Genomic DNA, 21,774 nt, shown 5'->3' on the forward strand with positions numbered 1-21,774 from the left:
GTTTCTAGAACCCAATTGTTGAGGTAACACCACCTTCAAAGGGAAAGGGGATTTTACACAGGGGAAGATTCAAAGAGGGTTTTGTGCCTTCAAGACTTCCTCCCAGGACAGGCATTTTAGTACTGTATTTTAGTATTGTATACTACTGAAATATATCAAGTACTGTACTGTACTGTATTCTAAGTTATAGCCATGTTGGTCTGTAGAATCAGTACAGTACCTAGAGAGGTCTGTAGCCCCTTTGAGACTCACTGAAAGAAAGAACTTGGCAGCAGGAGCTTTCCTAGATGCAAGTCTACTTCCTCAGATGCATTTGGATATAGCGTAGAGAGATCTTGTAGCCCCTTTGAGACTCACTGAAAGGAGGAAGTTGGCCACAGGGGCTTTCCTAGACTTAAGTCTACTTCTTGAGGAAGAGGAAGCAGACTTTAGTCTAGAGAAACTCACTGTTTACTAATACCCGGCTGCTGCCAACTTACTTAAGTGACCTCAGAGGTGCCATGGGCTCTCTCTACATACTTATGAATGTCCTGTGCTGTGGGTGCATTTACTTGAGGCACTGGTGTTGCTAGGATTGCGTATAACTGAGAAGCGGGACAGAAATGAATATTATTGTTAATTATTGTTCCGTTTGTGAAGCAGAGCGCTGTATACACGGGCGGCGCTGTGTAAATGCACGATGGTAATAAGGTTCTAGGTTGCTGGGCTTCGTTTTCCTCCTTTAAACCAGTTCTCAGGAGGAAGGAAGGCCTACACAGCTTCCCTTCCAACCGTCAATCAAAGCCGCCATTTTGTTTCCTCTCCCGCCCCTCGTCCCGCCGCGTCTCCCATTCGCTATCCAGCTGCGCATGCGCCGCCGCCCCGTCGCTGAGCGACGGGAGTGAAGGTTCCCGTCAGGAGCGCCGAACTCTCGCGAGAGGCGGTCCAACAACGTCATCCTGCTTCAGCTGCGCAGTTCCTCCGCCCGGCACTTCCTTATCCTTTGTCCAAGGGGAGGAGGCTGTTGAGCCGCCATTTTGTTTCCTCGCGTCCCGCGTCTCCCATTCGCTATCCCGTTGCGCATGCGCTGTCGCTAAGCGACGAGAGCGCCGAGGTCTCGCGAGAGGCGAGCCGACGACGCCATCCCGCTCGCTCGCCTGGGCTGCGTAGCTCCTCCGCCGGGCGCTTCCTTGTCCTTTGTCCAAGGGGGGGAGGAGGAGGAGGTTCGGCGCTGCTCCCCTTGGGGAAGTGGGTGAGGTGCTGCCGGTGAGTGGGAGGGAGGCGGGAGGTAGGGCGGGAAGAGGAGGAGAGGGCGAAGCGGCCGTTGGTGGGGCGCGCGAGCCATCGAAGGGAAGGCGCGAGGCTCCTCTTTCTCTTCGGACGCCATTTTGAATGCTTAGAAAGCGGGGGGAGCGCTGAACAGAGACACCCGGGGAGCGAAAGAACGGGAGTCGTCGTCATGGTGATGGGCGGGGTAACCTGAGGGAACGGAAAGACTGGGCCCCAGCGAGGCTAACCAATAGAAAAGGAGGCGCGCGGCCTCCCCCCCCTCGCGCCACTGCTGAACGTTGGGCCGATAAGACAAGAGAGCCACACCCCTTTCGAATTCGTAGATTCTGCCACGCCCCCTCCTTTTCTACCGCCCTTTTGTGACATACGCATGCGCGGTATAGGAGGCGACAGCGCGCGCGTCCGTGTGCGCATGCGTGCGCGGTCTGAGCAGGATTTCTTGCGTGTTGTGACGTGTTGTTCTACGTAGAGAGCGGAAGGCGCCTGAGAGAGTCAGACAGAGTCCGTGCTCCTGAGGGTCCCCAGGTGCTGGGGGAGTCTGGCAAGTGTCCTTTTGTTGTGGCCCCAGAGCCCTCTTGACAGAGGAGGATACACACTCCTCCTCCACAGTTGCGGATTTGAACATTAACGGTTTTATTAATATGTTCCTCTCTAGGAATATCTAGGTCCTCCTCCAGCACAACTCTATGGCCAGCCTTAGCCAAAGTCGCACTGAAGGACCTAGAGAGCATACTCTACTAGCCATTTGTAGTGCCTCCAGTGCAGTTCTATGGCCAGTGTCTGTCAGAGGTTGGCCACAGAGTTGCACTGAGTGAGGACTTAGAGATTCCTAGGGAGATGTTCTTGTTATTTGCCGTTCTTCCACATTCGTGGGGGTCCTGTGCCCCCAACCTCAGCAGATGCGGAGGGACAAGTGTAAATCTCAAGAAGCTACAAGCACTGAGCCATAGCAGTTAAAACAGGGCCAAACTGGATTATGTCTGCAATGCCAGTGGGAATTATTTCCGATATCACTTACTTACATGTTTGTTCATATATAATAATAATAATAATAATAATAATAATAATAATAATTTGTTTTATTTATATACCGCTATTCCAAAGATCATAGCGGTGAACAGCAAGTAAGCTAATTAGCAAGTAATTATGGCATTTATACCCCGCCCTTCAGCCCTAAAGGCTCTCAGAGCGGCTTACAATTATTATTATTATTTAATTAGACAGTTCCCTGCCCTTAGGCTTACAATCTAAAAAGACACAACACAAAAGGAGAAGGGAATGGAGCTGGGGAAGGGGATCAGGTCCAGCATTCCTTCTCTCCCTCTGAGTCCTGGACCAAAGCAGATGGACTGCAGGGAGGGCTCTGCTTCTTAAGGGTAGGCCCAATGGGATAGGCCTGTCTTTTCACTCCCTCCCAGGCCGGATGGAGACAGGTGCCAAGGAGGGAGGGAGGCTCTGAAGTTCACAGAAAAACTTACATAGCATAAAGTTACCCAAAGGGTAAATCCCATCCGCTGTTCAGCAGTACAAGAACTCTCTCCCAGATGCTGAGTAGAGAAAAAACTTCCTTTCAGCCCCCCATACAATGCCTCACAAGCAGCTGTGTATATCAGAATAGGTTTTGAAGCTCTATAAATGGCAAATCAATGCCATTTATACCAAGAAAGCATTTATTTTTTGTTCATACATTCGTAGCACTGTGTTACCCTTTTAGGCAATGCAATGGCTTGATGTGGTTGGCTTGGCTAATTAAAGCAAATGTTAGCTTTGCTCTGTAGTACAGTTCTGAAGTAGTTTTTGTTATTTCTCATACTGGCAGATACCTTTTGTACATCAAGGACAGGCCTGATTGTGCAAAGAACTGAAGCCAGGTTCTCTGAGAGAAAGCTTTGCTGCTGCGTGTGATGAAACCTAACCCCAAGTAAATAAGCGTACGGTTGTGCTGTTTGCCCTGTTCTTAGACAAGCATAAATAGGATGGGATTCAATGTACTTGGATAACGTATATTCAAGTTTATTCAAGCAGAAGGGTGCTTTGATTTTTGTTGTTGTTTTTATTCTGGCCAAGGGAGACTCTGAAGTTCAAAACCTTTGATAGACTTCATGTGCCAATGTTATTATTTAAGAAGAATGCTCTTCTGTGTGGAGCCATTCCTCATTTGTCTCTGTTGTCATATTTGTTATGTAGTTGTGAGTGTAGGAAAACCCTTAAATGTTTTTTTATACCCCCAGAGTGTGCTGCCAAAAAGGAGCTGAGAGAGGAAACGACAATCATTTTGCGTACAGAAACACAACCAAATCCATTTGCACCCTTGACTACCCTTGCATTCGGTTCACTTATGCATCTTGCTGTTGGCTTCAGGCTGGAGTACAGAATTTTCTTCTGGAGACTTTAATAAAGTCAAATATCCCAGGACTGATAATGGGAAAGAAAGCCAACGCAAGTAGAATAAAAGGACAGTGAAAAACGTACTCCATGGTGCTTCCATTCTGTTTTACTCTATGTAAAAGCTACTGCAAGTAGGGCTGAGGATTCTGTGGACTAGTCCCTTTTGCTTTTTATTTCCCAGGATAAAAGTCAATCAGTAGGATTATATGTCTGTGTTTTCTTAAAATAGTGGAGATTACAGGTTATGGAACAGTGTCTCCCTTGACAGTATAAGTTCTTGCATGAATTTGGGCTCCTACCTCTTTGGACACTTTTGTGGGGAGAAAAAGAAACATTGAATGCACTGTGAAGTTTCATAGCTGGTGAGAGAGCCATTATTTTCAGGAAGATGTTCATCCTTTGTCGCTTTCTCATTGGAAGGGTAGAAAAAAGGTGACCTCCTCCGCCAGAAAATGTATACACATTTCTAATCCATTGGGTTGGCGCTCTGAGAACTAAGCTCTGAAAGAAATAAATTAAATGAATTCCAGTAGTTCAAAGCTGGGAAACCTGTGGCTCTCCAGGTGGCCATAGCGGCTGAGTATGATATTGGAGTCCAGCAATATCGGGGGGCACAGGTTCCCCACCCATGTAATCAATGCAAAAGAAGAGCACAAACTCCAGAGGCAAAGATTGCTGGGTCTAGGTTAGACTCTAGCAAACTAGAAGTATATCTCTCTGGAAGGATGAACAAAGTGTGAGGAAGAGAAGACATAAAGCATAAATACCAGTGTGAGGGGAAAATTAGGGTCTTTTTCCCCCGCTATCAATATCTCATTTTTCATGCTAGTTTTACTTATATTTATTATGCAAAGTGAAGAAAATGGCAGAGTAATGTTAGATGCCTATTAGTATCCAAAACGTTTTCACAGTAACCAACATTAGTTGAAGCAAGGCATTTGACATGGTATGGAGAATGCAGTCAAGTGCACTTACAGGGCAACCTCATTTTCAGAAGTGACCTCAATTGAATTCAATGGACTCCAGTTACTTCCATGGGAGTGGGTCTAAGTACAGCCCTAGTGTAATTTAAGCTATAGGTTTCACTCAACCTAAAGTGACGTTTATGCATTGAACAAAGTGTTATAAGTGCATTTAGGATTCTGTTGTTTAAGTTAATATTTAAATAGCTGTATTGGATTCTTGTGAATATTTTTTAATATGGGATGAAGGCATTGAAGATTTAGTGTACTGATTTCAGTATGTCTGGAAAACTGTGCTTCCCGGGGACTTTAATCTGGATGCTAGTTGTATCTTTGACTTTATATTTAATTAGGATTGGATTCATTCCACTGACCTGAACATGATTTATATTGTTAATTTGTAATGTTACGATTAAACCTTTTAAAAAGTGGAAAGATTTCAACTCCTCATCCCTGATTAAATGGAGTATAAACATTGTTGGTCCCAAACAGAATACAGTAGAGAGAGGAAAGATGGGGCTAATATCATAGGAAACAGCTATTTTTTTTATTTTGCTTTTCTTTCTGTTGTTATATATTCATTTTTAAGAAATGTTTTAACTGTTGTATTTTTCTTTTATTGTTGTCACATAACTCATAGCTGCCTTGTGGATCCCTTGTGACAGAAAGGCTGGGTAAGAAGCACTGTAAACAAAAACAAACATGACTACCCCACCTCTCTCTCAGGGCTTGTGCCGGATAAAATACCTGCTTGCCCTGTCATAAAAAGTAAACTTCACAGTGACTTCGCATTTTCTTTTTCAGAGCAGTTTGCTTTTGGATGATCAAGAACACTGTATCTCCGGCAGACTATTACTGCTCTAGAAAGTTTCTCTTTGTTCTGTGGAGGCTGCGGACTAGGTCTTGTCAAAGATTGTTATAATACATTCAGCCTCTGTGTGACAAGTTAAGAAGAATCGGGTAGAATAGTTGAGAGACAGTATCCTGCTAATGATCTACTTTGTTAGGTGAAGCCTTGCTGGTTTGTGATACAAAAAAGTCCCTTAACAGAAGACTCTTGTTTGCCAGTTACTAGGCTTAGTTAGCATTCCATGTTGTGTGGCTGTTAAGAAGTTGTTAGTTTCATGCTCTTTTTGTTAAGTGTTCAGGTTGTCAGGAAAATTAGACAAATAAGTGTTGATGGATAGATGTGTATAACTCCTTTGGGCAACTTCCAGCAAGAGCATGTGTGCCTTCTGCTGTGCTAAAGGGCTGATAAATAATCTCATTGGCTTTAAGTTCAGTTGAGATTTGAATACCTTATATAGATACATACATATTGCATATACTATGTTGGTAACTTGCACTGTGCAGAAACAACTCCAGTAGGAGGCTAGAAGTATTGAGGTTTCCTTGTTCCTGGTCTCCTCTGCCATCTTCGTGTCCTGCTGAAATTCCTTCCAGCCGGGTGCAAAGGGCATGCAGTGGATTCCTGCAGCTGCCTCCAAGTCCCTAATGACACAGGGACAGTTTCCTTTAGTCCAAAGTGTCACCAGACCTGCAAACTCCACAACTAACAGGTGTTGCTTCAGCTCTCTGCCTAAGGCTCACTCATCACAACCACCATTTTGATCAGCATTTCTCTTCTCTTGTCATTTCTAGGCTGTTCTTATTCCACATTTGGCTGTCTAGCAAAACCTCACTAGGAATGTGTGCAGGACCCACTTTGCTATGATAGAGTCCCAGCTATAGTTGAACAACTGGAGGCTTCTTGACAAAAAGCTGGCAGGTTTTCTCTCTAGAGCTGAGCTGTGGCCCTTTTTTGTCTTTTATAGTGATATTTTAATGGGACTCATCTACGCATATTCAGGGAAATAGAGTACTTACCACACATGAAGGGGAGTGTTAAGCTGCTTGGGTTGCAAGCAGAGAGTCTTTTTCCTAAACTTGGTGTCGTCAGACTGTAGGTCTTTCAAATATATCTCTGATGTGTTTGGTGGTAAGGACAGATTCTCATAGGTCCACAAGAAACTATATAGCCTTGTATAAATATAGAAATCAACTCAGAAAACTAGATTGACATACCCACAAGTCAATGTATGTGCTGTACCTTAATTCTTAGGAAAAGGGAATCATGTCTTTCTCTGAGTAGAGTAGTGAGAGCTTAGTCCATCCCAGGAGAACCTAAAAGAAACACCAACTCGCTCTACTCTCTCCACTCTGGCACCACTTCTTCCCTTTTTGAATGCCTGGGGAGGAAAATAGCAGAGGTGGCATCAGCTCTTTGGCACTTCCTCTGAAAGGATCACTGAGAGAGTGGAGGGGGACAATGGTTTTTTAGGTGTTCTCAGGATGGACTAAGCTCTCACCTTTTGCCACCCTACTCAGAGAAGGGGATGGTTCCTTTTTTGATAAGAGTTAATACTGTACTTTAACTCTTGCCTTTACATCCTTTTGACATGTTCATATGTTCTTAGCCCTGATCATGCCTGGTCACCCCCCCCCCCCCCAAATGTCACAGCCACAACGTACTGTAGTTCCTTCCTCATCCCTCCACTCTTTAGGATGGGCACAAACAGTTATGCCTCCCAGAATTTTGTAAGTTCTTTGGCATCATTTTCTTTTACTTCATCCTTTACATTGTTTGTTACATATGGGTCACATCAAAATCCATAATTTTTGGCCCCAGAACCTGCTCTTGTCTTTAAACATGAAGTTGACTTATATATGAGTATATGCAACAATTGCAGAAAGTCAGAAGAGGTCTCTGCAGGAAGCAGCCATAAGGGGTAGTTTCTGCTCTCCAGTATTACTGGCCTCTTCAGTTATGTTGGGAGAGGGGGCAGAACTACATAAGTTGCACTGAACAAAACTGAAACAGGGATAACTCAGGGGGGCACATAGTAAGACAAGGGGGGCTACATTGTCTGTTGACACATGTAGTAGGTTTGATGTTAAATATATCCTTTGTAAGTGTGATATGTCCACCTCATTTGAGTGGTTCCATTTCATGTTTAAAGAAAGTGCCTTTTTTCTTTTTGGATGTGAGGTATACAGCATTGTGATAAGCTTCTGCATTAGTCGATGGGATTCAGGTTCATTGGGGGTGTGGATTTGACGCATCCTGGAACATAGTCTTAGTCTTGGGTGGCCAAGACAAATTGTGGAAGTCATATTGTTGTGGAAATTGTAGTTTTACCATGAGACTATTATCTATCTCCTTCAGTGCTGTTTGTGGCTTTATTCTCTGCATTTGCATCTACCTATTCCATCTTTGCCCATTCTTTCTTTGTACTTCCTTTTCTTGGGTGGTTTTCTCAGCCTTGCTAGAGACAGTATATTTTATGGAAGTATAATGCTGAGCAAGCAGTTATGGTGTACTTCTTCTTTTTTATGCTTCAGGTCTAGACTAGAGAAGTGGCTTCTTGCATGTGATCTGAGTCCATCAGTGCGAGAGCAGGCATGATAGTGTCCTTCTCCCTCTGCTTGAGAGGTTTTCTTCCCAGACTTGTTTGATGAGGAACAGAATCCTTTGTTATTATTATTTTTCCTCATGGCTCTTTGCCCTTCCCTATAAGGGAAGATAGGGGAAACTGTTTAGTTGGTGTACTGGCTAGTCTATAGGGCCAAATCAGGCAGGACCTTCTCAGGACAAAAGTGGGAAGGATCACTCCTCCACTATCTCTTCCCATGTGGGGAAAAACAATCTTTCTACTTGTAAGAATAAATGGAATTATATCTCAAAGAAAACTTCTCCTCCACCAACTTAGAATTGCCAAATAAAAATAGTATAGAAATACCAAGTGTCTTAGTGAGTAAAACTGTATTAAAGCTGGGATTCTCACATGCATCTCCAGTTGATAACTAAATAGGTTTCAGGCATCTCTGGATATACCAGTTCAGTTGCTGAAATGGGAAGATGCTGCTGTGTTCTGTTTGGGGCACATGTGTTTGAGAGTCTATGCGCTCCACTATGGAGTCTATGCGCTGTTGTTCTACTATTTTCCAGAATAAAAATTCATGTCACTCCTGATCCCTCCCTTATTACACTTGATTTTTACATTTAGTATGTTGTATATGTCACCTTTTCGTTTTAAAAAATAAATCATCTGTGTAGAAGCTTTCAAAATAAAGAGGAAATTATTTTGTTTGCGTCTCTCTGTCTGGCTGTCATTCTGTCCTGCGGTGAAACATGACCTCTTGTGCACCGCCCTGTTTCCTTTTCCCAGTCTCCTAAATTTTACCCTATGCCTGTCAGTCCCTTCCCAAGATCCTGGTGTTTTGCTTCCCATTCACTACCTCACCTAGTTGTCAGAACTCCAGTCCTGTAGCTGGCACTGGAACAGAATGTGCATGTGGCTTTTATGTGGGCATAGGAAAGGTATGTGCACACTGTTCATGTATATTATTAGACAATAGCTTATAGTGGCTTTACCAGCCTGCAGTGTTATGAGTTAAAGTAGCGCACACTGAAGTGATTGGGTGATTGTAGTGCATGGCTGGGCTAACTGAAAGGAATTGGGGAGATACTATTACTTTCTCAAGCCGTAGGTGCATCTCATTTGAGGGCCAAAGGTGTTGAGGGTAGCGGTGTGGCAGGCTGCATGAGAAGGTCATGCTAGTTGTCATGTATGTATTAAAGGCAATGGCAGTTGTAAACTCTCACAGCATTGTGCTTTCAGTAACATCTGAGCAGCTGTTGCATTTTTTTTAATGTTTCAAGATATTGCTAATGTATACAGTCCTGCTTACAAAGGGGTGGGGGTGAATCATGATTCTCAAATGCTGAATTTGCTGTTTATGTTTTTTATGGTGTTTGATTTTAAACAGCAAAATGGACTGGGCTGGGAAACATAATGGTCCAAATGATTCATCTAGTGATGGAACAGTACGATTGCGTGGTCTGCCATTTGGCTGCAGCAAGGAGGAGATCGTTCAGTTCTTTCAAGGTAGCTCTAGTGTTAATGTCAAGTGACTTTCAGTGTTTCTATGTCTGCAAGACTGATATTTGAAATAGTTTAATTTTTATTAGCTATTCCTGAGGGGGGAGGGGGGGAAATCAGTCTTTAAAGTATAGATTGCTAATTTTGGTATTCTTTATTAAAATACTGCTAAACAGTTAAGAGATACATTGGTAGTGTAGGCTATAAAATCTATACATATTTAGATATCTTGCTAGGAATCAGGATTTGGAGCATGTAGCTACTAGTATAGTATGTAGTACAGGTGGGCCTTTGTGATGTAGCTGTTGCTGTGTAGTCTGAACAGAAACAGTAATAGAATGTCTAAACCCATAAAGTTTAATGAAACATCTTTAGTGTGTGCATTTGGGTTAGGTGGGGGGAAAGCTAAGCTATTTTCTTGCATTTGTGTAGATTTGCTTTAAGTATTTTCTACAAATGGGAATGTTTCAGACTTTAACACTCTTCCCCTTGATGGGGTTATTTGTCCTTGGGTTAAAGGGTTGGAAATCGTGCCAAATGGGATAACATTGACGCTGGACTACCAGGGGAGAAGCACAGGGGAGGCCTTCGTGCAGTTTGCTTCAAAGGAGATAGCAGAAAAAGCTCTGGGGAAACACAAGGAAAGAATAGGGCACAGGTGGGGATGGAGAGTTTGGGATGGTATTAAATCTTCTTTGGGGGGTTGGGGGTCAGTGTTGCTTTTGGGGGGTTGGGGAGAATAAATTAACTGGCTATTTTTAAAAAAAAGAATCACCCTAAGTAACTTGGGAAGTACAGTAGAATTGGTGGGAGGGGGATTGGTAATATTATCTAGCTTCATAAAATTAGATTGTTTCAATTTGTGTGGAGGGTGTTCTGTGATAGCCAGATCTTTTTCAAAAGATTTTGTTCTGGGGTAGGGGGGGAGTGTGGTTCAGAGATTTGTTATATTTAATATGCAGTTAGATTGTTTTTTAGTCAGTATAATAAATCAGAAGAATGCTTGCTTTTGCATTTAAAATTCCTAAATGTTAAAGTGACACTTGGAAAAACAGTGTACACTTCTACTGAATGCTGTATCTAGCTGTAGAATTCAGAGTATTTGTGCAACATGTTACTGTATTTTGTTCCAAATATCATATATTTGTATTCTTACATTTGTACATTGTAAATCTTTTTTTACTCAGATATATTGAGATCTTCAAAAGTAGTAAGAGTGAAATCCGAGGATTCTATGACCCACCACGAAGAATGATGGGACAGCGACCTGGACCATATGATAGACCAATGGGAGGAAGAGGGGGTTATTATGGAGCTGGGCGTGGAAGTATGTATGACAGAATGCGTCGAGGAGGTGGTGGATATGACGGTGGTATGTGTATCTAATGACCACAGGCTCTTGTCATTTTCATGTTCCTGACGTTTTGTCAAGAAATACAGAAATGACAGTAATTATAATACATACCAAGTCTGAAATCTGGATACCACTCAGTTTATTTTTACAAGCCGTGTGACTAAAGTTTGAAAAGGTATGGAAAGGCATCTGAAATTAGATTTTGACTGTAAAAAACTTGGTTTGCATGTCTTTGAGCCTGACCACATTTATGTACTGATATTTGTTTTTATATTTGATGTGAAGAAATGTTGATTATATGCATAATGTTAATGTCTGAAGCTTGCTTTTAAAGAACATTACATTATATGTCCACTTAAATCTCACAGGGTATGGTGGCTTTGATGACTATGGTGGCTATAACAATTATGGCTATGGAAATGATGGCTATGATGACAGAATGAGAGATGGGAGAGGTAAGATCTAAAAGCTGAATAATATTCTTCAACGACAGGTTGCCTCATGCAAACTCTCTAAGCAGAAAACAAGGAGGTGTATTGTTTTGTATGAACAGAAATTCTAGCAAAAGTGATAATTGTTTATTTCTAGGGATTGGTTTTAATTCTTTAGTAGTAATGTTAAATTCATCAAAGCTGAAGGAAATGGTGTGTATTGCTACATAGTTGTAAGTCCCAGTATGTGGTTAAATGAGGAAACTACTTTTCTTTACCATTCTTCTTGAATGGAATGGAAAAAATATTTAGCCTGATGGGTACCAAAAGATGCCCAGTGAAAAGTAAACTGTAGTAGCGTATTTTTCAGTACTTGGTACTCCAGTCCTATGCCCAGTTTCAAGAAAGCTAAGTGCACATTGGATGTCCTTCAGTAAACCATACATTTACAGACATTTTTGTTTCTAGGAATGGGAGGCCATGGATATGGTGGAGCAGGAGATGCCAGCTCAGGCTTTCATGGTGGTCACTTTGTTCACATGAGGGGATTGCCATTTCGAGCTACAGAAAATGATATTGCTAATGTAAGTGTTGTGGATATACATTCTTAGTTGAATCAAAAATGTTTTTTCATACCTGGTGAATTGTTTTACTTCTGAAATCAGATGCATGCAACCATTTTAAAACTGAATAGAATGCAGCTACTGTATGGTGCTAAAGACTTACACACACATTGCTGCTTCCATTTTTTGTTGAAAGGTTACTGGCATTGAAAAGTAGTTAGCGTTGCATTTTGATTTGAACCAACACTATTCTTTCCATCGAAATCTAAGAAAGCTCATTTATTTCTGCACCATAGTCTGGTGCCACTGATAAATTGGATGAGGATGAACAAATGGATACTTAATCCAAACAAGTTAAAGATGCTCCTTATCATCTGAAACACAGATCAATCAATAGCTATTCAATCTGTGCAGGATGGAATCATGCAACCCCTGAAGAGGCAGGCTTATTGTTTGTATGTACTGTCGTATTCAACTCTGGAGAGGAATGCATTTGCACAATTAAATCTAATGTGTTAGTCTGCTCATTCCTGTCTGGTCTCACCACATAACATATGCCTTAGTTAGATCTTATTTAGATTATTTTTACTGTATTGTACATATGTTTACTGTATTGTACATACTCCTTAAAGAGTATTTTTATTATTATTATTTGACAACTGCAGTTGGTCCAAAGAGCTTTGATCAGACTGTTGACCAGTTCTGATTACAGGGATTATGTAACCCCTGATAACAGCAGCAGCAGGTCAACTTCTGGGCCAAATTTAGTATGTTAGTTATGGACTTATAAACTATTCTCCACAATATGTCAATATCTTCATGGCCGACTTAGCTTCTTTAACTCCTACACCCAGAAACCTCTCCTCTACCTGAGATACATCTTCATAATTTGGAGTCATGGAGAAGACCCGCTCAAAATATTTCACCAGCGTTTCAACAACTTCCACCCTACCATGAACCCCAACCTGGAACTATCTACAGAAGAGGTTCACTTTCTGGACCACAGTGTAGCTACAAAATGGACATCTAAGCACCACTGTATATTGCAAACCCACAGACCACTACATGAACTTACATGCCTCCAGTTTCCATCCTAAATACACAACCAGATCCATAGTCTGCAGCCAAGCCCTGCAATACAGTCACATTTGCTCAAATCCACAAGATAGGGATGTCAAACTCAAGGAATTACAACAAGCATTCCTAAGACTACAGTACCCACCACATGAAGTTAAAAAACAAAACAAGGCTTGTACCCAGGATAGCTATTACAGAACAGTTTGAAAAGAGAAAATGACAGAACCTCACTAGTGGTCACATACAGCTCCCAACTGGGACCACTCAGGCATATCATCAATAAACTACAATCCATTCTGGACAATAATACTACTCTTTCAAGGGCTCTGGGTGGCAGATCTTTACTTGCCTACAGACAGCCTCCAAACCTCAAACAGGAAGATACATAACACACATGACAACACAGGTACTAAGCCTTGTCACAAACCTAGATGCCAACTCTGCCTGCACATTTATCCAGGAAATGTCATCACAAGACTTAATGGCATCACCCACAATATTAGGGGGACCTTCACATGCTCATCCTCCAATGTGATTTATGCCACACTATATCATCAGTGCCTATCAGCACTTTACATCGGGCAAGCAGGCCAGTCCCTGAGACAGAGGATAAATGGACATAAATCAGACGTTAGGAATGGAAATACCCTCATGTTAACTGGATCTGCAGGAGCCAACTTTTTTTTTCTTTTCAGTTTTCTGTTAAACTTGTGTCCCTGGCTTCCACTCCACCAAAAGCATCTGAGGAAGTAGACTGAAGTCTACGAAAGCTCATGCTGTCAATTTCTTTCAGTTAGCTGCTACAAAATCTGTTTAATATATTCCCTCATGTAAGCCTACTGAGACTTTGATGTTTGTAGGGAAGGGCTATCTTTTGCTTCCACTACCTTCAGAGGTATGTTTGGTGCAGGCATGAGAGGGCCTTTTCAGTGACTGTTCTTTTAAAAAAAAACTTTTAAAAACCCTGGGACTTTCTCTACCCTAGTAGCCTCATGGGCTGTGTGTCAATTTTATTTATTAACTTATCTGTCAAAATAAAGCTCGCTTTGAGCTGAAGCAACACGACAGGTGAAATTTATTCCCTGTGGTCTATTTGCGGTCTTTGCAATATTGTAGGTATTTTGGCACATAGAGTTCAAGGAGTCAGGATTCACAAAACTTAGGGAAAAATGATTAAGCCAAATTGTTTTTAAAATTAAAATATGGATGAGGGAGGAAATAAAGCACCACAGGACAGCTGACCTCAAAATTGTTATGTGGTTTGGATTTGTTTTGGGGTTTTTTTTTAAAAGAAAGATGAAATATTACACACAGTGGCTGCATTCCATGCCAGACCTGTTAACATAAGAATGAAGTAACTTTTTAAAAAGCAATCATGCCTATTCTTGCTTTTTTCTTTTTTCTTTTTAATCCTTCATGTTCATTGATCTTCTGTAACCAGGTCTTTCTGCAGTTTTTCTAACCAGTTCTAGAGCTGTGTATATGAATACATGATCTATAGTATAAATCCAGTCAGTTTGTACTTGTACATGCGGCTCATCCCAGTGTGAAGTTTGTAAGGATGAGGTAGTTGACTCACTTCTCTGAGATGCCATTTTGTCTCTGGCTTTATTCCCCATCCCCAAGATACAGTTTTACAAATAGCTCGTTTGTAGACCTAGAGATTCTAAAGCGAATAAATCCCATGAAGCCTAATCCAGGCTACTGTAGCACCAAGATTTTGTACATTATTCCTAGTACAAAAATAATGTCCAAAAGGCTCAAAGGAAGTAGGTATGGGCAGCTGAAGTTGGGCTATGCGGTTAGGAAAGCTCATAACAAATTTGTGTGTTTTCTAGTAAAAGGGCTTTTTCCGACATATATTTTCATTAAAATGAAAATAAATAAATGACTTCTCAGTTATTATATACAGTTCTTAAACTGTTATAAGAAATACCAATTTTGCTTTTATCAGAATTTACAACCATATATCCATTTCTTTTAAAGATGTTAACAGTTTATTTTAATGGTAGCAGTTTAGACACTGAAGTGTGAAATACTGCAATATATGGGCGTAAATTCGATTTGATACATTGAAAATCTTCTACACTCATTAATATACAATTTTTCACTTTTAGTTTTTCTCACCACTGACTCCTATAAGAGTTCACATTGACATTGGAGCAGATGGTAGAGCCACAGGTGAAGCTGATGTAGAATTTGTGACACATGAAGATGCAGTGGCTGCCATGTCAAAGGATAAAAATCATATGCGTAAGTATAGCAAACAGAAAAATTAAATGATCAGAATTGGTGTCTTCTGGCTGATAGAAGTACTGTAATATGAGTTTTATTTTCATAAAACCGAAAGGCAAAAGCAGTATTGCAAACTGCATTACTAAGATTAATATAGACAATCTAATACCACACTTTTTACAGTTAGCCAGCATGAATACCTGCGGTGTAGACCTTTTGAATTGTTTGGAATACTTGCTTACACTGTACATTTTGGAAGAGTACTGCCATTTCACATCTGTGTGATTTATTTACAGAGCCACACATGCTGATTGGCCATCTTTCTGTAGCATATGTGCTTGTAAAGGAAAAGGAGGTTATAAATCTCCAGATTCTTTATTAATTGTGATGGGCAGAAATATGTTTATACTTTTGTGTTACCAAAAAGAAAGAAAAAAGATGCATATAGACTTTAAAGTCATCACCATTAAATTTTCACTTATGGACTTGTATGTTTTGATTGTTCTTTTAAAGAGCATCGATACATTGAGCTGTTCCTGAATTCAACTGCTGGAGGTGGTTCTGGCATGGGAGGCTATGGCAGAGATGGCATGGGTATGCTTGGTTTCACATTTTAAATTCAAATTAAATATACACAGGATTTCTAAAGACTAACGGTGAATGCTGTTTTCCAGATCAAGGTGGTTATGGTTCCGTTGGAAGAATGGGAATGGGCAGCAGTTATAGTGGAGGATATGGTACTCCTGATGGGTTGGGTGGCTATGGTAAGTTGTCTTAGTAGTCAAACTCTATTGTTACTTTACTGCTAAGATACTTGCTCTTCTTTAAGTACCTGTCACCTGAGAAAAGTAAAGAATGAAGTGTAAATTGTGTGCACATAATGCATGTACAGCTAATAATATAAATGATGTAAGCTATGGCTATGTAATGTTAATAGTTAAACAATATGACTGTCAGAATACACATTCTCTTTTTGCTTCATAGGTCGCGGCAGTGGAAATAGTGGTGGATACTATGGGCAAAGCAACATGGGAGGAGGTGGATGGCGTGGAATGTATTGAGGAGCCACACTGTGTCTGCAAAGCATATTGGAAGGAGACAGTACCTGGTCTACTAGGCTTTCTTACAAAATTTAAATTTCTTTTGTATTGAAAACTTTATAATGACTGAAGGAATGTGTTTTCCCATTATTTGGTAAGCAACAGAGTGTGATGGGGAAATCTGTTTTCTGTAGGTTTTATTTGTTGCATACTCTGACTTTAAATAAATTTTTTATATTCAAACCACTGATGTTGATACTTTTTATACTAGCTGCTCCTAAAGGTATGTTGCATATTTCAGAACTCTGTTCATTTAAGAGATTCAAATCATTAAAACTGTTGTCTCATTATTGATACAACACTCTGTAAACTGAAACAACCATCAACTTGATAGTACATTTGTTGAGATTTGAAGCAAAAGCATAGGGTAGTTTCCTGCAGTTAAAATTGTTATAAAATGCCTGCCAGTGAAGACAAGTTCTCATAGCAGAATGTCTCAAACTGTGCTGAGCATGACGGCTGTGAGTTAAAATTCTGGAATAACCTAGTGTGCAACTGTTAAATTTTAAAAAGCCAGTTGATGTGTAAACTATGTGCATGACAGAAATCTCTTAACCCTGAAAAGTGTATGTAAAGTATTGGTACAAATCTGTATCAATCTTCATATTCATATCCTTGGTAATCAGATTTTCAGAGAAGTTGTGAATAATAATATATGGGTAATAGAGGATATGAAGCATTTAACTATTGCTCTAGTGGACTAAAGTAACATCCATAGATTCAGTAACTGTCCTCTTAGAAATAAACATGAATTTGAGTTGGGGATACTGCTCCTATTGCTAAAGACAGGCATTTCAAACAGAGATTGGCAGATGATTAGATTACACAGATACAGTACATGGTCTGCTTGCTGTGCATTTAACGTGTAAGATGTTTGGATAAAATGCTGTTTAGACACTTAAGCATCCTCTGTATTGAAGAAAAGGTACTACATATTTATGGTTGTTGTTTATTTCCTTCATTTCAACTGCTTGAAGTCCTCCAAATTCTTCCTGATAATTTGTCAAGTGTGAACAATTACTGAAAGTTTGTTGCCTGTTTTTGCTAGTAATGTTATGTATGTAATAAATGTCTTATTGTGGGAGATAGCAAAATAGACTTCATTCTAGGAACTGTGTTGTGTCAATTTATCTAAAATGTATATAAACTGAGGGTCAAAATAATACATTTTAAAGGTTTGATTCTTTCCTGCTTTGCTATTAAAAGAACCCACAGGAAATCACCTTTTTATGATTAATCTATCAGAAAATGTCATTAGGGTATATTTTTTTCTATTAAAAATCACAGATTTTATCATAATTTGCTCATCAAATGCAATTCATTGACTGCAAATAGGCATTAGGACTTGATATTCGGGAAACAGAAGGCTATGGAGAGGAGGAGGTATGAAAACTTAGAATGGGGCCAAGAGACTAGGAGACCAAGCAGAGAGACATGTAACATGCCATAATTCAGTAGCACCAGTGTTTGTGAACAAAACTCTAGTTTACAACATGTCAAAATAGATCAGCTGCAGCACCTGGATTAGCCATCCACTGTACCAGTATCGTCTAAGGATGCATCTGTGCTGCAGAAATAAGGCAATTTGACACCACTCTAACTTCCATTGCTCAGTGCTGTGGAATTCTGGTGTTTGTAGTGGCACCAGAGCTCTGACACAGAAGGCTAAATATTTCACAGAACTACAAATCCCAGAATCCCATAGCATCGAGACATGGCAGTTAAAGTGGTGTCAGTCTGCATTGTACATGTATCCTAAGCCAGTTGTTCTCAAGCTGTCAGATGCAGGGGGATGGCAGGGTTTTTTCATTGTGCCAGGGACTGGAACCATACTTATACCCACTGACGAGTTGCTTTTTTTTCTTTCCTGGAAACTTGTCAGGGAATGGTAACCAGTGGCTAATGGACCAGCAGTGGTCCAGGGACAACCATGTTTGAGTAGCACCACTGTAAAGCATTATGTTTCTCCCTTAAAATTTTCTTTAAATGGCAGAGGGAAGGAAAGAATGACAAGGTTTTATAACTTGGATTTCTTTTTTTTTTAATCTAAGGCAGAGCAGTGTGATAATAGTGTTCTTAGCCTTCATGGGCTGTCCTTGGGTGTTTTAGGGAGTCTCTTACTTTCTCTTGTCTGTTAAAGTTGCAAGGAGAGGCAACAAACTTATCTATTAGCAGAAGTAACACTGTGTTACTTGGTGATACAGTTGTAGGACTAATGTAATGATGAGGTAGTGCTCAGAGCAAGGAAAGGGGAATTCTAATGTCATTGCCAAGTCTGTTAGGTGAGCAGAGAACAGATTAAAACTGATACCTGTCTACTCAGAAGTAAAGCCTCTTGAGTTCAGTGAATTGTAATTCTAGGTAAATTTATACAACACTCTAGCCAAAAGGTATTACCAGTCATCTGGAAATTAATGAGCAGAAAGAGGGTTGAAAAGCTTTGTTACCTCTTCTTTTAATACTGCTAAAAAGGGTTAGACTTGGCATGTCAGCCTGCGAACGTCGGACTGAAAGTGCTGCCTGTCAAGTCATAACTCCTCTGTTAACATGAGACATGGAAAATAGCACTTCCTCCACAACATGGTCCTATTCAAAATAGTCCCCACTAATGCTAATGTATTTGCTTCACCTTTGAACTAACTCATCAAATCCACTTTGGAAAAACCCTTTGGGGCATTACCTGGTCCAGTATCTGACAGCGTCTTTTACTTTGTATGCATCTTTGAAGCACTCTCTCCGAAGACTTTCATTCATCTAACCAGATTGGGGCTATACGACAGATTGGCACTACTGGCTGTCGCATATTTGCAAGTACCTGTGATGTTGCCAAAGAAATGTGCAGTCGTGCATTATATTTCTGGTCTTATGCATGGCTTCTCAAAATTTCCAAAGTGACACAATGTAATGGTCTATGTTCTTTGTTGCCCCACACTCAAGGTAATCAAGCAAAAGCCAACCCATAGTCATCCCAGAAGACATTCACCATAATCTGTGCTGAGTGCTGGCTTTTGAATTTCTTTTATCTGGGGAGTACCACCACTCCATACACTGATTCTAGGTCTCTGGGTCATATAGTTATGCCAGAGCAAACATTCCCCCCAAAAAGGTGTCCCAGTGGCTTCAAATGCTGCTAACAGTTCCAGACACACTTGTAGTCTCCTTTCAATCAGCAATTAATTGATGAGTACCCGCTTGGTACACGCTTTCCTGTATCCAAAGTTGTAGATAATCTCCCTGACAACACTGTGACCACAGCCAAGTTCCCCAACAGTCTCTCTCACAATCATATGCTGGTCAGTCTAGTTGTGTAATAGCATCACGTTTGGATTAACAGTTTCAGAGAAAATGGCACCCAGGGTTAATTTTGGTACAACCCTCACAGTAAGTAATCGCCTCTGCTCATCCCGTATGTGGGCCTACTTTGTCTTTGGGCCTACTTGTCTGGATCACAGTGACAAGCAACTAATATACTTGCTGCGAAGTTAATATTGAACTTGTAAATTGGAAGAAATTGAATGTAAGTAACATCTGAAGGAATGTGAATTTATAGGTTCAACTACTGATGTGGATCATTATGTCAGCTGCCATAAATTGGCTGTTCTATATGTCTTAATTGCACTGAGAGTAGTAAATTTGCAGCACTTTATGAATAAAGCTTAATATTAATAATACAACACTGATACACAACATTAATACAGGATTTCATTTCAGTATAAATCACCATGGCAAGCTAGAAATAGTTTAATATTTAATTTTCCAGTGCATAAAACCATTTATTTTTGTATTTAAAATTACCAAAAAAAAAATTCATTAAATCAGTATTACCAAAAGTTGCACTAGTACCTTCTGTGTCTTGGCAGAGATAGACACAGGTAGACCACAGAAGTTGTGAGCATGTTCAGAAATAATAGATGTCTGGATACAGGAACAGATTATGAACCCTTTGTTAAAAAAAAGATGAATACATTTCTGTTTCTAATGATTAAGTGTAGACCTGTGGTTGAGATGCTGGTTATGCAGCATTTAGAAACCCCCTTCCCTTATATCCTAGTCTCATAATAGTTATTTCACTACAGCTGCTGATGCTGGCAATAAACTGGATAACAGTAAAGTTTATTACAATGGCTTTTAAAAGTTTAGAATGTTATTACATTACAGTGAAACTGGATTTACCAATGCACGTCAAAACTGCTATTTGACATACTAATTAAATAGTTCACAATTGTGAATTATTACAACATATACATTATTTCAGTTATATGGTTTATTTTTCACCACACCTCAAATGAGTTGATTTTCTTCCTATCTGCTTTCTTCACTGTCCAGCTCTCACATCCGTACATGATGATGGGAATATGATGGCTTGGATTATCCTCACTTTAGTGTTCACTCTTGAGTCTTTGCACTCCATGATCTTGTCCAGTTCTTTCATGACTGCCCTTCCCATTCCTAGTCTTATTCTGATTTCATAGAATTTCTTGGCTGCAGTCTCCATTTTGGTCCATGTTTTAACCAATAACAATTTGAATAATGATAAACATAGTTTTATGTGGCCATGTTCTAGAAGATGTCTTCTAAAACATGGCCACATAACCCGAAAAACTTCCTAAAAGTATGGATGCCAGCCATGAAAGCCTTTGACTTCACAGTTATAAACATATCAAAGGAAAAATAATGACTGTGGAAGATTTGCTTAAATTCAAATTAGACAATGAGGAAATTGAAATACAAGTTTCTTGTAACTGGGATCAAATATTGACCAGAAGGGAGACTGTAGTCAAGAGATAAGCAGAAGACTAAGAGTGGGAAGGGCAGCCATGAAAGGACTAGATAGAGAAGATCCTAATGAGTATAGATACACACTCCTCCCTCCACATTTTCAGATTTGATTATTCACGGGTTTTATTAATATGTACTCTAGGAATATTTAGGTCCTCTAGCGCAACTTGTTATGTGATTTTCTATATTGTAATGTTGTTAGGGGTATGCTGGGAGTTATGATGTTTTAACTGCTTTTAACTGTCTTTTCCACTGTTGTACACCGCTGTAATCTATGGAATAGCGGTATATAAATACATTTTATTATTATTATTAACTCTTATGGCCAACTTTAACCAAAAGTCACACTGAATGGACCTTTTTCTAGAGATTCCTAGAGGGCACACTCCACTAGGCATTTGCAGCTCAGTTCTATGTCAGTGTCTGGCAGAGAGTTGCCCTGGAGGACTAGAGCTTCCTTGAGAAGTTTCCTTGTTGTTTGCTGTTTTTCCACATTCAAGAGGTCGTGTCCCTAACCCTGGCTAATATGGAGGGACGAGTGTGTACCATTGAGCACTAAAGACACAGTCTCCTCCAAGCCATTGCATTCCTCATTATTGTGTATGGATGTTGAGGGTGGTCAGAGATAGGAAGAGTTGTGAGGGAAGGTAGTGCTTGTGAGACATTTAGCTTCTATATGGGGCAGGGCTTGGGG

General features: G+C 40.3%; 2 protein-coding genes across 7 annotated transcripts in view; both read left to right on the forward strand.

Annotated features, from left to right (window-relative positions):
- TET1 (tet methylcytosine dioxygenase 1) overlaps nt 1–21,774 on the forward strand; it is a 646,721-nt gene that overhangs the window by 387,643 nt on the left and 237,304 nt on the right. The window lies entirely within an intron of this gene.
- Nucleotides 976–16,484, forward strand: HNRNPH3 (heterogeneous nuclear ribonucleoprotein H3). 6 transcript variants are annotated; one of them, XM_042459363.1, is made up of 11 exons: nt 981–999; nt 1,200–1,245; nt 9,429–9,547; nt 10,061–10,199; nt 10,729–10,913; nt 11,264–11,350; nt 11,795–11,910; nt 15,084–15,219; nt 15,715–15,795; nt 15,876–15,965; nt 16,186–16,484. In XM_042459363.1, the coding sequence occupies exons 3-11, from the start codon at nt 9,433–9,435 to the stop codon at nt 16,260–16,262; spliced, it is 1,026 nt and encodes a 341-aa protein (XP_042315297.1). In that variant the 5' UTR covers nt 981–999; nt 1,200–1,245; nt 9,429–9,432; the 3' UTR covers nt 16,263–16,484. The 6 variants fall into 6 exon arrangements, with proteins under 6 accessions (XP_042315299.1, XP_042315297.1, XP_042315298.1 ...); XM_042459364.1 differs by having other exon boundaries at nt 982–999; nt 10,729–10,868; XM_042459365.1 differs by lacking the exon at nt 15,876–15,965 and having other exon boundaries at nt 976–999.

This window comes from Sceloporus undulatus, chromosome 3, assembly GCF_019175285.1.
Source record: "Sceloporus undulatus isolate JIND9_A2432 ecotype Alabama chromosome 3, SceUnd_v1.1, whole genome shotgun sequence".
Classification (NCBI taxonomy): domain Eukaryota; kingdom Metazoa; phylum Chordata; class Lepidosauria; order Squamata; family Phrynosomatidae; genus Sceloporus; species Sceloporus undulatus.

Bases quoted from the DNA above. Each gene is read 5' to 3' on its own strand.
- HNRNPH3 (XM_042459363.1), top strand. From the start codon at position 9,433: ATGGACTGGGCTGGGAAACATAATGGTCCAAATGATTCATCTAGTGAT. The intron at 10,914-11,263 runs GTATGTGTATCT...TAAATCTCACAG, and splicing joins AGGTGGTGGATATGACGGTG to GGTATGGTGGCTTTGATGAC. The intron at 15,220-15,714 runs GTAAGTATAGCA...GTTCTTTTAAAG, and splicing joins AAAGGATAAAAATCATATGC to AGCATCGATACATTGAGCTG.